Source organism: Hydra viridissima, unplaced genomic scaffold, assembly GCF_058129835.1.
Source record: "Hydra viridissima isolate aposymbiotic clone 2 unplaced genomic scaffold, HvirCarnegie_v1 scaffold_10, whole genome shotgun sequence".
NCBI lineage: Eukaryota > Metazoa > Cnidaria > Hydrozoa > Anthoathecata > Hydridae > Hydra > Hydra viridissima.
Window position 1 is genome coordinate 18,004,507 of NW_028324309.1, and position 16,227 is coordinate 18,020,733.

The 16,227-nt window shown below is 34.8% G+C and overlaps 2 protein-coding genes across 2 annotated transcripts; both read right to left on the reverse strand.

Annotated features, from left to right (window-relative positions):
- Window positions 1–8,855: 8,855 nt before the first annotated feature.
- On the reverse strand, window positions 8,856–9,736 carry LOC149883461 (uncharacterized). The gene is made up of 3 exons (XM_090101207.1): window positions 9,682–9,736; window positions 9,366–9,422; window positions 8,856–9,209 (listed from the first exon to the last, which is right to left on the reverse strand). The coding sequence occupies exons 1-3, from the start codon at window positions 9,707–9,709 to the stop codon at window positions 8,890–8,892; spliced, it is 405 nt and encodes a 134-aa protein (XP_089957333.1). The 5' UTR covers window positions 9,710–9,736; the 3' UTR covers window positions 8,856–8,889.
- Window positions 9,737–9,907: 171 nt separating this feature from the next.
- LOC149883462 (uncharacterized) lies at window positions 9,908–15,574 on the reverse strand. Its single transcript, XM_090101081.1, has 2 exons — window positions 15,503–15,574; window positions 9,908–13,011 (listed from the first exon to the last, which is right to left on the reverse strand). The coding sequence occupies exon 2, from the start codon at window positions 12,980–12,982 to the stop codon at window positions 9,908–9,910; it is 3,075 nt and encodes a 1,024-aa protein (XP_089957207.1). The 5' UTR covers window positions 12,983–13,011; window positions 15,503–15,574.
- Between the last annotated feature and the right edge of the window lie 653 nt (window positions 15,575–16,227).

The window sequence follows — 16,227 nt, forward strand, 5'->3', positions numbered from 1 at the left end:
ATTATCTCCAGTTTGAACTAGTGCTTGGCTTGTGGTGCAGAAACTAAAACTTCCCGTTTTTGTATTTTGTTTTGAATTTCTTTGCTTTGAGCTTTTTAATCGATCGATAGCTTTAGGAGAAAAGAAGAAACCCCTCTGACGAAGTCTTGGCTTTTTTAAAAACGCTCAAATTTTGGCAAACAAATCTCATACGAAACGCTACTTTGATGTCAAGCTTTCGTTACTCCGTACTCCCTTCTAGCGGAGGGCGGCAAAAAGGTATTGCATCCTAGAGCTAAAAGGGAGGAGGGAAGCAAGTTTTTTTTCGTTTTGTTTGCTTTTTTATGTTTTTTGTTTTTTTGAGGGGGGGAGAGTTAGAGGGTAAGGGGGTTAGGATTAGAGGGGGTTGGGGTTACGGTTTGGAAACCTGGGGACGAGGATATCAAGCAGGAGTTTAGTGTTAAGGTTAAAGGGCCCACGAGGGGCGTCCTTCAATTGTAAAATGCCTTTAGACGCACGTGTCTAGTCGTCTCGTTGCATCGACCTAGAGGAGTTTTCTGATAGATCTTGCGCTTTGGGCTCAGTTAATCGGTCTGTATCCATTGTAAACACGGTGTCTGCCGTTAGAAAATCGTTAACCAGGCGTTTGTGAGCTTTAACAACCATCCCTTTGAGTTTAAAACGAACGTTTCTTCAAAAGCCACTCGAGATGGAGGTACTCACGGAGGTTTGTTACGGTAACAACCCTGTGGTTGGCCATCTTCTTTCTTTCCGCAGCGTCGCAAACGCATCGGCCGGTCTCTTAGGTGACGAAAAAACGTCTGATCTCTCGACTGGAATGCTTAACGTACTAAGATTAGTAGAGTTAGTACTAAGAGTTGCATCTGGCCGCCGTAATTTTCTTCGATGATGTCTTGAAAATTTCGTGACGTCGTTTTCAAACCTCTAGGGTCGATTTTAACCTTCGACCTTAAAGTCGATTTTAGCCTTCGGTGTGGCTCTGTACAACTTTTGCGGTGAAAAAGCTTGCGCGGAGTCTACAGTTGTATTTAGCCGACAGACGCTGGCAACGCAGAAACAGAATGACTCTTGGGCGGCGCAAACCGAGCGTTCAGCAAATTTCTAGCATTTTACGTCCAAGCGGACAATCTGCACGACAAATAAAGCTAACTTTCTCGTTGCAACAGTTAGTCACTGGACGTTGGACGAGTGTGTACAGCTGTTTTGCGTCGAAAGCCGACCGGTGGTCGGATGCGACTCTTCTTTTCATTCGAAAATCAGAACCTGGCCATCAGTCGTGTATCACCATCGAATGCTTAATGTAGTGATTTCTCGAAACGACAAAAGCTTGTAAAACAAACAGCTTCGCTGTACTGTTGCCTAATATGTTAACGGATGGCCAGGAACAACCTTGGTCTGTAAAGAATGAGTTCGTTTTTCCATTCGAGGCACTAATTACTGCAGTTTTAAAAGTCACCTAAAGTATAAGCTCATCTCTCCATTCAAGAAAAACAAGCATCAGAGTTTCGGAAAGTTTGCATGCACGACACCACCATCGATGATACTTAAACAAACAGAAAATGAATTGCAAAACAGAACCACTGAATTGCAAAACATAACAACGGACAGCTTGTAAAAAGCATGGTGATGAGCTTCTTCAATCCAATCAAGGAACCAAGCATCACAGTTTCGGCAATGGTGCATGTGCAAATCAGCAAACTGTGATACTTAATCAAACAACTTCACTGTTTTGCTTAGTTTGAGAACGGATGGCTAAGAACAACCTCGTTAGTGAGTATGAAGTCATCTCTTCATTCAAGGAATTAATAATCAGAGTTTTAGAAGTCTCTTACGTGCGATACTACTAATCAACGGTACTTAATCAAACAGCCTCTCAGAATGGCCTAGTTTGAGAACGGAAGGCTAGGAACAACCTTAGTAGTGGGTCATCAGTTCAACTTTTCATTCAAGGAATTAAGCATCTAAAATCTGAAAAATAAAAAGAACAGCTCTTTGTTAGAAGTTCTTATTTTTATTTTTCCTCAACTTCTATTTCTTTTCTTTTTTTCTTTTTTTTTTTTTAATGATAGTTTTTCTTTTTTTTTTATCTATTTTGTTCGTTTAAATTAATACAACAGGCGTTTTAGGTCGTTTCTGTAACATTATTTAACACTTTAAATTGTAATAAATATTTGAACAGAAGAAAATCCTTTTCGTAACGTTAAAATGTCATAAGAACATTTCATCTTTACCAAATACGCTTGTAAGAATAGTTTCACTTTTAAAGTTTGTTGTATATGTCTTTTAATTTAGTGAATCGCAATTTGGATTTTTTTAGGCGCACATCTACTTTAGTTGCTTTTTCTTAAAGAAAGGTCACCAGAGTTTTCTTACACAGCTCCTGCAGCATAATCTTTAACAAAATACTCTTTTGAAAAGTTTTACATTGAAATAAACAAAAGCCATTTGCGTAAATAGAGATAAATTAGAGAATAAAAAGTGCATAAACGCCTCGCTACTTTGATGAAGAAGAAACGGATGACTAGATGCAACTTTTTAATTTCGTGTGCTATCTCTTTCGATTAAGGTACTTTTTGAATATTTTTTCAAAGAAATGTTAGCGTAGTTTTCCTTTTTTAAATTTAAATCATGTTTAAAGGTAGTTTTTGAATGTTTTTTCAAAGAAATGTTAGCGTAGTTTTCCTTTTTTAAATTTAAATCATGTTTAAAGGTAGTTTTTGAATGTTTTTTCAAAGAAATGTTAGCGTAGTTTTCATCTATTAAATCTAAATCATGTTTAAAGGTAGTTTTTGAATATTTTTTCAAAGAAAAGTTAGCGTAGTTTTCCTCTTTTAGATTTAGCTTATGTTTAAGGTAGTTTTTGAGTATTTTTTCAAAGAAAAGTTAGCGTAGTTTTCCTCTTTTAGATCTAGCTTATGTTTAAGGTAGTTTTTGAGTATTTTTTCAAAGAAAAGTTAGCGTAGTTTTCCTCTTTTAGATCTAGCTTATGTTTAAGGTAGTTTTTGAGTATTTTTTCAAAGAAAAGTTAGCGTAGTTTTCCTCTTTTAGATCTTGCTTATGCTTAAGGTAGTTTTTGAGTATTTTTTCAAAGAAAAGTTAGCGTAGTTTTCCTCTTTTAGATCTAGCTTATGTTTAAGGTAGTTTTTAAATATTTTTTTAAAGAAAAGTTAGCGTAGTTTTCCTCTTTTAGATTTAGCTTATGTTTAAGGTAGTTTTTGAGTATTTTTTCAAAGAAAAGTTAGCGTAGTTTTCCTCTTTTAGATCTAGCTTATGTTTAAGGTAGTTTTTGAGTATTTTTTCAAAGAAAAGTTAGCGTAGTTTTCCTCTTTTAGATCTAGCTTATGTTTAAGGTAGTTTTTGAGTATTTTTTCAAAGAAAAGTTAGCGTAGTTTTCCTCTTTTAGATCTAGCTTATGCTTAAGGTAGTTTTTGAGTATTTTTTCAAAGAAAAGTTAGCGTAGTTTTCCTCTTTTAGATCTAGCTTATGTTTAAGGTAGTTTTTAAATATTTTTTTAAAGAAAAGTTAGCGTAGTTTTCCTCTTTTGGATATAGCTTATGTTTAAGGTAGTTTTTAAATATTTTTTTTAAAGAAAAGTTAGCGTAGTTTTCCTCCTTTAGATCTAGCTTATAATTCAGGTAGTTTTTGAATATTTTTTCAAATAAAAATTAGCAAAGTATAGTTTATTTAGCATGACATCACAAAATACTAAACTCAAAAAGGCAAGATAAAGTATAAGATAAACGTAAAATAAGATATAGATGAAACAAATGTTAGGCTGCATAAAATCAAAAACTGCATTGCCTATCATAAACACAAATGTCTAGTGAGAGCTTTTAAGGTTCGTTCTTTTCGTCTTTTAATTTGGTGAATCGCGATTTGAATTTTCTAAGGCGCACATGTCTTTCAGTTGCTTTTTTCTTAAGGAAAGGTCGCCAGAGTTTTTTTACGCAGCTCCTGCAGCATAATCTTTAACAAAATACTCTTTTGTATATCATTACATAGAAATAAACAAAAGCCATATGCGTAAACAGAGATAAATTAGAACGCAAAAGTGCATAAAAAGCCTCGCTACTTTGCTATAGAAGAAGTGGATGACTAGATACAACTTTGTAAATTCGTGCACTATCTCAATGGATTAAGGTATTTTTCGAAAGTTTTTTAAAAGCATAAATAGCGTAGTCTTCCTCTTTTAAATCTAGCTTATGTCTAAGGCAGTTTTTGAATAGATTTTCAAAGAAAGGTTAGCGTAGTTTTCCACTTTTAAGTTTAGCTTATGTAGCTTGACAAAACAACACACAAAAAGACAAGATAAAATATCAGATAAACGTAAAATAAAATATAAATGAAACTAAAGTTAGGCTGCATAAAAAACAAACAACTTAATAATCTACTAGACATGTTTAAGTTGAATTAAGTAAAGTCCTTTGCGCAAATTTGGGTAAATAAGAGAGTAAAAATCCATAAAAGGAAGAAGTGGATGAGTAGATACAATTTTTTAAATTTGTGTGCTATCTCTATTGAATAAGGTAGTTTTCGAGAGTTTTTTCAAAGCAAAATTAGCGTAGTGTTCCTCTTTTAAATCTAGATTATCTCAAAAATAGATTTCGAATAGTTTTTCAAAGAAAGGTTAGCGCAGCTTTCCTCTTTCAACATTAGCTTATGTAGCTTGACATCACAGAACACAAAAAGATAAAATAAAATATAAGACAAACGTAAAATGAAAAATAGATGTAGCTAAAGTTAGGCTGCATAAAAAACCAACAACATAATAATCTACTAGGCATGTTTAAATTGAATTAAATAAAATCCTTTTCGCAAAAATAGGTATGTTAGAGAGTAAAAGCGCATAAAAAGCCTCGCTACTTTGTTTAAGGTAGTTTTTGAATTGTTTTTCAAAGAAAGGTTAGCGTAGTTTTCCTCTTTAAAGTTTAGCTTATGTAGCTTGACATCACAGAACACAAAAAGATAAAATAAAATATAAGACAAACGTAAAATGAAAAATAGATGTAGCTAAAGTTAGGCTGCATAAAAAACCAACAACATAATACTCTACTAGGCATGTTTAAATTGAATTAAATAAAATCCTTTTCGCAAAAATAGGTATGTTAGAGAGTAAAAGCGCATAAAAAGCCTCGCTACTTTGTTTAAGGTAGTTTTTGAATTGTTTTTCAAAGAAAGGTTAGCGTAGTTTTCCTCTTTAAAGTTTAGCTTATGTAGCTTGACATCACAGAACACAAAAAGATAAAATAAAATATAAGACAAACGTAAAATGAAAAATAGATGTAGCTAAAGTTAGGCTGCATAAAAAACCAACAACATAATAATCTACTAGGCATGTTTAAATTGAATTAAATAAAATCCTTTTCGCAAAAATAGGTATGTTAGAGAGTAAAAGCGCATAAAAAGCCTCGCTACTTTGTTTAAGGTAGTTTTTGAATTGTTTTTCAAAGAAAGGTTAGCGTAGTTTTCCTCTTTAAAGTTTAGCTTATGTAGCTTGACATCACAGAACACAAAAAGATAAAATAAAATATAAGACAAACGTAAAATGAAAAATAGATGTAGCTAAAGTTAGGCTGCATAAAAAACCAACAACATAATAATCTACTAGGCATGTTTAAATTGAATTAAATAAAATCCTTTGCGCAAAAATAGGTATGTTAGAGAGTAAAAGCGCATAAAAAGCCTCGCTACTTTGTTTAAGGTAGTTTTTGAATTGTTTTTCAAAGAAAGGTTAGCGTAGTTTTCCTCTTTAAAGTTTAGCTTATGTAGCTTGACATCACAGAACACAAAAAGATAAAATAAAATATAAGACAAACGTAAAATGAAAAATAGATGTAGCTAAAGTTAGGCTGCATAAAAAACCAACAACATATTAATCTACTAGGCATGTTTAAATTGAATTAAATAAAATCCTTTGCGCAAAAATAGGTATGTTAGAGAGTAAAAGTGCATAGAAAGCCTCGCTACTTTGCTGTGAAAGAAGTGGATGACTAGATACAACTTTTTAAAATCCTGTGCTATCTCTATCGATTAAGGTAGTTTTCGAAAGTTTTTTCAAAGCAAAAATAGCGTAGTCTTTCTCTTTTAAACCCTATGCGCAAATGTAGGTATGTTAGAGAATAAAAGCGCATAAAAAGCCTCGCTACTTTGTTTAAGGTAGTTTTTGAATAGTTTTTCAAAGAAAGTTTAGCGTAGTTTTCCTCTTTAAAGTTTGGCTTATGTAGCTTGACATCACAAAACACAAAACACTAAAAGGAAAGGTAATATAAAAGTTAATCCTAAAATAAAATGTAGGTGAAATTAATATTAGGCTGCATAAAAGAAAAAAAAAATCGTAGCATAATAATCTTCTATATATGTTTGGATTGAATTAAATGAATTCCTTTGCGTAAATATAAGCAAACTAGTGAGAAAATGTGCATAAAGAGCCTCGCTACTTTGCTGCAGAAGAAGTGGATGACTATATGCAATTTTTTAAAATCGTGTGCTATCTCTATCGATTAAGGTAGTTTTCAAAAGTTTTTTCAAAGTAAAAATAGTGTAGTTTTCCTTTTTTAAATCTAGCTTTTGTCTAGGGTAGTTTATGAATAGACTTTCAAAGAAAGGTTAGCGTAGCATTCCACTTTTAAGTTTAGCTTAAGTTGCTTGGCATCACAAAACTCAAAACTCAAAAAGAAAAGATAAAATATATGATAAACCTAAAACATAATATAGATGAAACTAAAGTTAGGCTGCATAAAAAACCAACAACATAATAATCTACTAGGCATGTTTAAATTGAATTAAATAAAATCCTTTGCGCAAATGTAGGTATGTTAGAGAGTAAAAGTGCATGAAAAGCCTCGCTACTTTGTTAAAGGTAGTTTTTGAATAGTTTTTCAAAGCAAGTTTAGCGTAGTTTTCCTCTTTTATGTTTAGACTATGTAGCTTGACATCACAGAACACAAAGCTCAAAAAGGCAAGATAAAATATAAGTTAATCGTAAAATATAGATGTAACAAAGTTTAGACTGCATAAAAAACCAACAACATAATAATCTACTAGGCATGTTTAAGTTGAATTAAATAATGTCCTCTGCGCAAATATAGGAAAGTTAGAGTAAAAATCCATAAAAAGCCTCGATACTTTGCTGAAGAAGAAGATGACTATATGCAACTTTTTAAAATCGTGAGCTATCTATATCGATTTAGGTCCTTTTTGAGTACTTTTTCAAAGAAAAGTTAGCGCAGTTTTCCACTTTTAAGATTAGATTATGAAGCTTGACATAACAAAACACAAAACTAACAAAGGCAAGATAAAATATAAGATAAACGCAAAATAAAATATAGATGAAACTAAAGTTAGGCTGCATACAAAACCAACAACATAATATTCTACTAGTTATGTTTAAATTGAATTAAATAAAATCCTTTACGCAAATATAGGTAAGTTAGAGAGTAAAAGTGCATAAAAAGCTTTACTTTGCTGAAGAAGAAGATGAATAGATGCAACTTTTTAAATTCGTGAGCTATCTCTATCAGTGTACGGTAGTTTTTGAACAATTTTTCAAAGAAAAGTTAGCCTAGTTTTCTTCTTTTAAGTTTAAATTATGTAGCTTGACATCACAAAATACAAAACTCAAAAAGGCAAGATAAAATATAAGATAAACGCAAAATAATAAAATATAGATGAAACTAAAGTTAGGCTGCATACAAAACCAACAACATAATATTCTACTAGAAAAGTTAGCCTAGTTTCCTTCTTTTAAGTTTAGATTATGTAGCTTGACATCACAAAACACAAAAAGGCAAGATAAAATACAAGGTAAACGTAAAATAAAATAGAAGTCAAACAAAAGTTAGGTTGCATAAATACAAAAACTGCATTGCCAAAAATAGAATTTGTTGTCTAGAAAGACCTTTTAAACTTTGTTTCTTTCGTTTTTTGACTTAGTGAATCGCGATCTGGTTTTTCTTAGGCGCGCTTGTTTCTTAGTTGTTTTTTTTGTAAAGAAACTTTATTCAGACGTTTTTTTTTACGCAACTCCTTTAACATTATTTTTAACAAAGTATTCTTTTATACGTGTTTACATTGAAATAAAACCCTTTGCGTAAATAGAGATAAATTAGAGAGCAAAAGTACATAAAAAGCCTCGCTACTTTGCAGAAGAAGAATTGGATGGCAAGATTCGTGTGCTTTCTCTTTCGTTTAAGGTACTTCTTGAATATTTTTTCAAAGAAAAGTTAGCGTAGTTTTCCTCTTTTAAGTTTAGCTTACGCAGCTTGACATCACAAAACGCAAAAACCAATAAGGCATGATAAAATACAAGATAAACGTAAAATAAAATAGAAGTGAAACAAAAGTTAGACTGCATAAAAAAAAACAAACAAACAAAAAACATAATATACTTCTATGTATGTTTACATTGAACTAAATAAAATCCTTTGTGTAAATATATGAAAAAATAGAGAGTAAGAGTTCATAAAAAAGCCTCGCTATTTTGCTGAAGAAGAAATGGATGTCTAGGTCTTTTAAAATAAGGAACTTTTTGATTTCTTTTTCCGAAAAATGGTTGGAGCAGTTTTCCTTTTTTAAATTTCACTTATGCAGTTTAACATCACAGGAAATATTATTTTGCTTTTTAACAAACTCTTAAAAACATCAGAAGTAATTCTAAATGCAACTCTATTAAAAGTTTTCACAGAATAACAAAACGACTTCTTTTTTTTTTTTTTTAAAGATAAAAAAAAGTTTGAACTATCTTTAAATAAGAAATGTGAGAACAGTTTAACAGAACTTCTTGTTTATTATGTCTTTAGCGAAACAGATAAAAATATTTGCAAAAGCATAGATAAAACAAACTACACAAAAGGCCCATCTTTATTGCCAAACTGAACAAACTTATCTAAACTACATAAATGGTTTCACGATATTGCCATATTGAACAAACTTTTCTAAACTACCCTCTTTTTGAATTTTTAGCTTCATGTTTTTAATTTTGTCTTTAATATGGCTTTGGTAGGAGTACTTTTGCAAGACATGAATGAGCTTGTCACTGCTATGATTTGCCAAGATGCCAAGGTAATCTTTGTACGAGCAACTTGAGCTTACATCTGTAAACACGTCTTGCAAGATGTATGCCAACACCAAAGCTGCACATCGAGGAAAACTTCTGGTGTTGAACCATTCGTTGTGGCCAGGGCAAGCATTCAGCTTTTCAACTATTTCATCTAAAATTTTACAAACTCAAGTCATAACACAAAGAGATTAAATCGAACATTCATTTGGTTCTGAAGCATGACAAGATTTATTTTGTTTTTTTATTTGTTTTTTTTGTTGACCTTATTGTTTGCACTGATAGCAATAACTGGTTTTTGAAAGATTACCTAATTGGCATTGGCTAACTTCTGCTTTGTTTTCCTTTGATCTTGTCTGAGTTGATCCTGAAATAAAATAAAACCATGTTCATTTTTCTAATTCATAAAAACCATCAACAGTTTCTAAGTGTTAGAGATGATAACAAGCTGTGCATGATTTCTAACGGTCATGTTTCTAACTTCATCATTAGAAATCGGGTAGACACAACTTTCTAAAAGTGCACTTAGCAATGATGGCTAGATTTTGTTAACAGTTAACCATCTGAAATTGTGCAAGAAGAGGTTTGTGTTTATATATGTTTGTATAAATTAGGTTTTACATTACCGATGAGTTCTTGAGTGAGAGATGGCATTTCCAACTTGATTTTTTTTCTTCTTGGATCTTTTACTTCTAAAACATAATCAGTTTTAGTATCATTCACTTGTATAAACATTTAAGCAATCACAGAATTAGTCCTGCAACAAATACATACACACTTCTGTGTTGTTCTTTTTTTTTTTTCGTCTTTTTTTTTTGTTTTTTTTTTTTTTTTTTTTTTTTTTTTACAGCTTTAACAATAACAATAGGGCAAGGAGTTAATTTGGGCATTTTCATTTTTTGAAAGCGTGTTGAGATTTGCATAAAAATCAAAAATCAAAAAGAATTTACCTCTGGATGTACAAGCAAGACTTTGGCTAAGTAGACTACCAACAGATTGAACAGCACCAGGTGAGGGCTCTTTTTCAAGAACAGTATCAGCCTGTTGGACTGGAACAGCTGAAAGAAACAAACTGGGTTTGGCCATCGTTTGCTGACGAGCAACAAGATTAGGAGCCAGAGGAACAGAAAAGACCTCTTTTGAAGGATTAAAAACAACTTGCAGAGAAGGAGCAACAGGAACAGGTTTGGCAACCACTTGCTTATGAGCAGGTTCAAGAAGAGCTGGTTCAAGAAGAGCAGCTTCAAGAGGAGCATGGAAAACACGTGTGACAGCCATAAGATTATCTTGCTGTGAAGCAACATTAGACACTGTTTCCAGCAGAACAGAAAAGACCTCTTTTGAAGGACTGAAAGCAACTTGTTGAGCAGGAGCAGCAGAAACAGGTTTGGCAACCACTTGCTCACTAAAGTAAACTGGAGAAAGTTGTGCATGGTGTTCAATAAAATCCGGTTCATCAGGAAATAATGTTAATGCAAGAGGAGAACAAGCTGTGCCAACAGGAACAGCTAGAGTCTGATCTACATCCATACAAACAGCTTGTTCATTAGGAACTAGTTGTGCAAGAGCAGGGGATAGTTCAAGAACTGGACCAGCGATTGTTTGTTCAGAAGGAACAGACGAAACAGGAGTTGAGCTAGGTTCACACAAGAAATCTACAACATGTTCGTTGCTGTCCTCTAAAGGAGCATTGTTTTCTACAGCTGGAGAAAATGGAACCACTGTGGTACAACCGAAAGTAGCAGCACATTCTTCAGAGTCAGAACAGGAGTCTGAATCTTCCTCAAAAATGTCCTCAACATCATGAAAACCGTACTCCTCTGCATTAGTTCGGAGCCAGTCCATCACATCCTTCTCCTCCTTTGGTGGTCTCTCAGACTTTTCAACAGTCAAAGACTCTATGACTCCGAAGGACTGTCCGATGCCCAGGGCAAAGCGCAACTCCTCTGCAGCGTTCCACTGGGACACATAAAAGCTATCCATTGTGTGTCTGCTGTGCTTCATGTAGAGTGTAGCAAACCGCTCGCGATCTTCTTTGCTGTTGTTGGCAAAGTAAGTGGCTATCGAACCGCGAATGCAAGTGGGAGTAAGACGCTTCATGGGAATGTTTACTTGGCTTTTTCTGAAGCAGGACGTCAGGCTAGAGGTGATAGCAGAGGAACCCATCTGGTAAACAGGCACTCTAGTTGCACCTAGTGTCACACCTTCGTCTTTGTTGGCTCTCACCGAAGGAAAAAGGGGCCTGTAGCAGTCGCTCAACTCCAAAACAGTCTTGGTGTCTGCAGCCATGTAGTGAGAGTCGTTGACAAGAAGGTCTCTGTATCTCAGCAAATAAATATCGATCAACACTTTCAAGTCGTTCGGCACTAGAATGTTTTTGGCTCCGTACTTGTATGCTGTTTTGTAGCGCTCTTGCACAATGCAATATCCACACTCACTCTTCTCAGCAGCCATGTAGTCTCTAATGTTTAAAAGAGCAATGTTAGATTTTCTTAAACTGTTAATTACAGTGACAGAGAGCAGAAGATGGTTTCGTAGAGACACAGCATTGTCTCTAGTCAGCGGAAGAGACGCCTTTCTAATCGATTCCACTAAGTCTCTTACGTATGCAGACTTGCCATATTCGGTCAGCAAACTGACATTGATGATGTTGATGCTTTTTCTTCTTTTCACAAGGCTCCTCCTCAAAGAACGAAAGGGCCTCAGCACTTTTTGTAACTCCTCCACCTTGCAGCGCAAACGTCGGATGGCCTCATGAGAAAGTCCGAAATAGACATTCCTGGCTTCACTGAAACGAAACAGGAGACAAAGGTAGACGAGGCGGTTGTACAACGTGTGACAAGACATGGCTTTTGTTTGGTCAAGTTCACTCAGCTTGGAATTGAGCTGAATGTTTTTAAAGTGCATGGAAAAGTATCTATCCTCCAAAACGTTGGAATTGGTGAGAGCATTCGGGTGCAGCGTCAGCGTGCTGTCACAACATGTCAATATTTCAACAACTGCATTTTTGTAGATCTTTGCTTGTGACCAAGTGTTGTTGTTGGCTACCACAAGCCACTTTTCAAAGTCTCTGAAGAGCTCATCTGCTGACTGGTAATAAAAGTGAAAAGCATCTTTGTCCAGCTGAAACAAGAGTCTCTTTTCTTCGGTCAAGACATAGGAGCTGGAAACCAAGTGCTCTAAGGAATCGAAATCAGAGTCAAGGACGGATTCGGTGTTCAGCTCTTTGTTTTCTACAGAGGTGCATTGGTTTGCAGAAGGAGCCTCAGACGAACCAGCAACTGGTGAGGGCAAGCTTAAAAGAGGATCAGAGGAAAGAACCGGAGAAGAAAAAGAGGAGGAAAGCCCAGGAGCAGAGGATGCAGAGCCTGACGCAGACGCTTGTTCAGCTACTGGCTTAATACCAAAGAAGGCAGGTCGAATAAATTGAGGGACATAGAGCTTGTCGTTGTCGTATCGCTTTGCCTCTGCAATCTTTTGTTTGATCGTCTTGGAATCGTAGAAATGAGTCTCTTTCAAGTGTATGTCCAGCCGGTCGTAATACTTCCAACATTGCAAACAGGGGTAAGGTTTTGGACAGCCGGACTTGCGTTCGAGACGAGCATGCTGAAACTTCCTGACCATTGCAGAGTAAAAGATGGAAGCTTCATCCAAAGTCCAAGAATGATCTTTTTTAGTCAAGTGTCTTTTAATGCTTGTGGACGAATGTTTGCACAAAGGCATCGGACAGCTAACAGCGTACCTTTTCTTGGTACCATAGAAAGGTACAACCCTGTTTACGGAGCCACACGCTGCAACTAATGCGGCCCTGACTTTGTTTTTGAGCTTTAAGTCTCTCTGTTCTTGTGACTGCTTTCTTTTCTTTTTTTTTGCTTTAGAGTTTGGAGAAGAAGCAACAACAGAGTTGTTTTCTTGTGAAGAAGACATGTTCAGGTGTTTGTTTGCAACGGTTTAAGCTAAAAAAAAAAGAAAACAGTCAGTGAGAGTTTTTTTTCTTCTGCCTGTATCCAATCCTGGAATGTTGCGTGGATTGATGAGAAACACAACTACAGCGAAGAGCTGTGTTTTTTCGAGTCCTCTGCAAAAGAGCAAGAAGAAAGTAAAGAGAGCAACAAGAAGAAACAAAGCTTGCACTAGCAAAAGAAGAAGAACGAGAGCAACTAGCATTACATGCATGGTGGCAACAGTGATTGCTATTATGAGAAGGAGAATGAGAAAAAAAAAAGAAACAAATAAATAAAGAGATGGAGTTTGAGAGGATCTCGCAACCATATGACTCAAAGAAAGAAACTGTGTTGAAAAAAGGCAAGAGAGGGCAAATAGAACTTGCTAACAAGGACAAATGACAGACATAACTACAACAGTAACAACTCTCATTGCAAGCATAATAACAACAACAGCATCAGCATCACTGACTCAGAGAGTGTTGAAAAAACAAAACAGATTAAAAAAAACAAGCAAAGTGGCTGAACAGTAACAACAACCATTGCATGTATAACAACAGCAACAGCATCACTTAATCAGAGGGTATTGATAAAAAAAACAAACAAAACAAAAACAAAAAAAAACAAAACAAATAAAAAAACAAAACAAGCAAACTGGGTGAACAGTAACAACTCTCATTGCAAGCATAATAACAACAACAACATCACTGACTCAGAGAGTGTTAACAAAATAAAATAGATTATAAACAAGCAAAGTGGGTGAACAGTAACAACTCTCATTGCAAGCATAAAAACCAACTACAGCAACAGCAGCATCAGCAACAGCATCACTGACTCAGAGGATATTGATAAAAAAAAAAAACAACTAACAAACACACAAACAAAAACGAATAAAAGCAAAGTTGCTGAACAGTAACAACTATCATTGCAAGTAAAACAACAACAACAGCATCAGCAACATCATCACCGAATCAGAGAGTGGTGATAAAATAAGATAGATTAAAAAACAACCAAAGCGGCTGAACAGTAACAACTCTAATTACAAGTAAAATAACAAAAGCAGCATCACTGACTCACAAGGTTTTGATAAAAAAAAAACAAAAAACAAACAAAGCAAGCCAAGTCGGTGAGCATTAACAAACACTCATTGCAACTATAATAACAACAACAGCAACAGCATCACGGACTCAATGGGTGTTAATAAACAAAAACAAAAACACAAACAAAGCAAGCAAAGTGGGTGAACATTAATAAGACTCATTGCAACTATAACAACGACAACAGAAACAGCATCACTGACTCAAAGGGTATTGATAAACAAAAACACAAACACAAACAAAACAAGCAAAGTGGGTGAACATTAACAAACACTTATTGCAGCTATAACAAAAACAACAGCAACAGCATCACTGGCTCAAAGGGTGTTGGTAAAATAAAAAAATAAATAAAAACAAAACAAGCAAAGTGGGTGAACATTAACAAACACTCATTGCAGCTATAACAAAAACAACAGCAACAGCATCACTGGCTCAAAGGGTGTTGGTAAAATAAAAAAATAAATAAAAACAAAACAAGCAAAGTGGGTGAACATTAACAAACACTCATTGCAGCTATAACAAAAACAACAGCAACAGCATCACTGGCTCAAAGGGTGTTGGTAAAATAAAGAAATAAAAACAAAACAAGCAAAGTGGGTGAACATTAACAACACTCATTGCAGCTATAACAAAAACAACGGCAACAGCATCACTGGCTCAAAGGGTGTTGATAAAATAAAGAAATAAAAACAAAACAAGCAAAGTGGGTGAACAGTAACAACTCCCATTGCAAGCATAATAACGACAACAGCAACAGCAACACCATCACTGACTCAGAGAGTGTTGATAAAATAAAATAGATTATAAACAAGCAAAGTGGGTGAACATTAACAAACACTCATTGCAAGCATAAAAACTTACTCAGATAGTGTTTATAAATAAAACAAAAAACAAAAAACAAAAATACAAGCCAAGTGGGTGATTACTAACAGCGCTAACAGCAGCAACAACAGTGTCTTTAGAAACAACAAACAAGTACAACAGCAACAACTGCTTTTACAGAGTATAACAATAACAACAACATGGCACTAACAACAACAAAAGGGTTGGAATAAAAACCTATAGGCAAAAGGAGAGCTGCATTCAGACAAGATCGATTACAAAGAAGCTCTTCTTTTGGACAGAGGAGAAACTGCTTTTGAGGGACAGAGGGACTTTTGTTGTTGTTGTTGTGCAGAAACCAACAAACTTTTATTGAACCGAATATAACCGAACATAACCGAAAGTCTTGTTTGCTTCTGTTTTGTGCCATCAAGAAGGGAAAACAAAACATCACGAAACAAACGAAGCAAACGAAACAAACAAACAAACGAACGAAACCAACAAAAAAACGATTAAATAAATAAACAAACAAACGAAACAAACAAACAAACAAAAACAAATAGGAAAAACAGAAAACGCAGTACCGAAACCTCGCCATTTTTATCCTTCCTCGAGCTTTCTTTGGGCGCCAAAGACCGAGAAAGTTGAGCAAACGTGACGTTGAGGGGGGGGGGGGGATACTTAAAGCCAGCAGACCGACCAATGGCAAGCTTAGGAGAGACTCACGTGAATGTTACATTTTCTTTCTATGTACGCTGGATCCGCTCAAAGTCTGGAATTTCCAGCATTCACGTGTCATCACTCCAGCCACCAGATTGGCCCACACTTTGCACACTTTCAAGACTAGAAACTCACTTGTGCTCAATTTGAGCAAAAAAAAAAAAAACTAAGTCTCGCATGGCGACAACTTTTCCAAAAGCAAACAAAGGCAAACGAAGGCAAACGAAGAAAAAACAAAAACAAATAAGCAAAAACAAAACCGAAAAGGGAGAGAGAGAGAGTGAGTCGACTCATTTCTTTCGACTGCCTTAAACGAGAAGTCTAAAACGTTTAAAAGTTGAAAACTAAGTTTTTTAAATGAACTGCACCGAAAAAACTTTACGACAGTTTAGCTGGTCAAAAACGCAGAGGAAAATATTTTATAAAATTTAAGCGTTCTAAAGATGTCCATTTTTTCGTTTTTGTTTTTTTATTTTGGTTTGTTTCTGGGTTTGTTTTTTTTTTTAAATTCTAGCGATCGAGCATATTTGAACGGTTTCATCAACCTGTTGGCGCACGTGCTCTAGAGCTAGAACTTTGATTGCTTTTG

What these genes read in the sequence shown, in the direction of transcription:
- LOC149883462 (XM_090101081.1), bottom strand. Translation starts at nt 12,982, where the DNA reads ATGTCTTCTTCACAAGAAAACAACTCTGTTGTTGCTTCTTCTCCAAAC.
- LOC149883461 (XM_090101207.1), bottom strand. Translation starts at nt 9,709, where the DNA reads ATGCCATCTCTCACTCAAGAACTCATCG. An exon ending in TCTCACTCAAGAACTCATCG is followed by an intron (nt 9,423 to 9,681) that starts GTAATGTAAAAC and finishes ATTTTATTTCAG; the next exon opens with GATCAACTCAGACAAGATCA. An exon ending in AGTTAGCCAATGCCAATTAG is followed by an intron (nt 9,210 to 9,365) that starts GTAATCTTTCAA and finishes GTAAAATTTTAG; the next exon opens with ATGAAATAGTTGAAAAGCTG.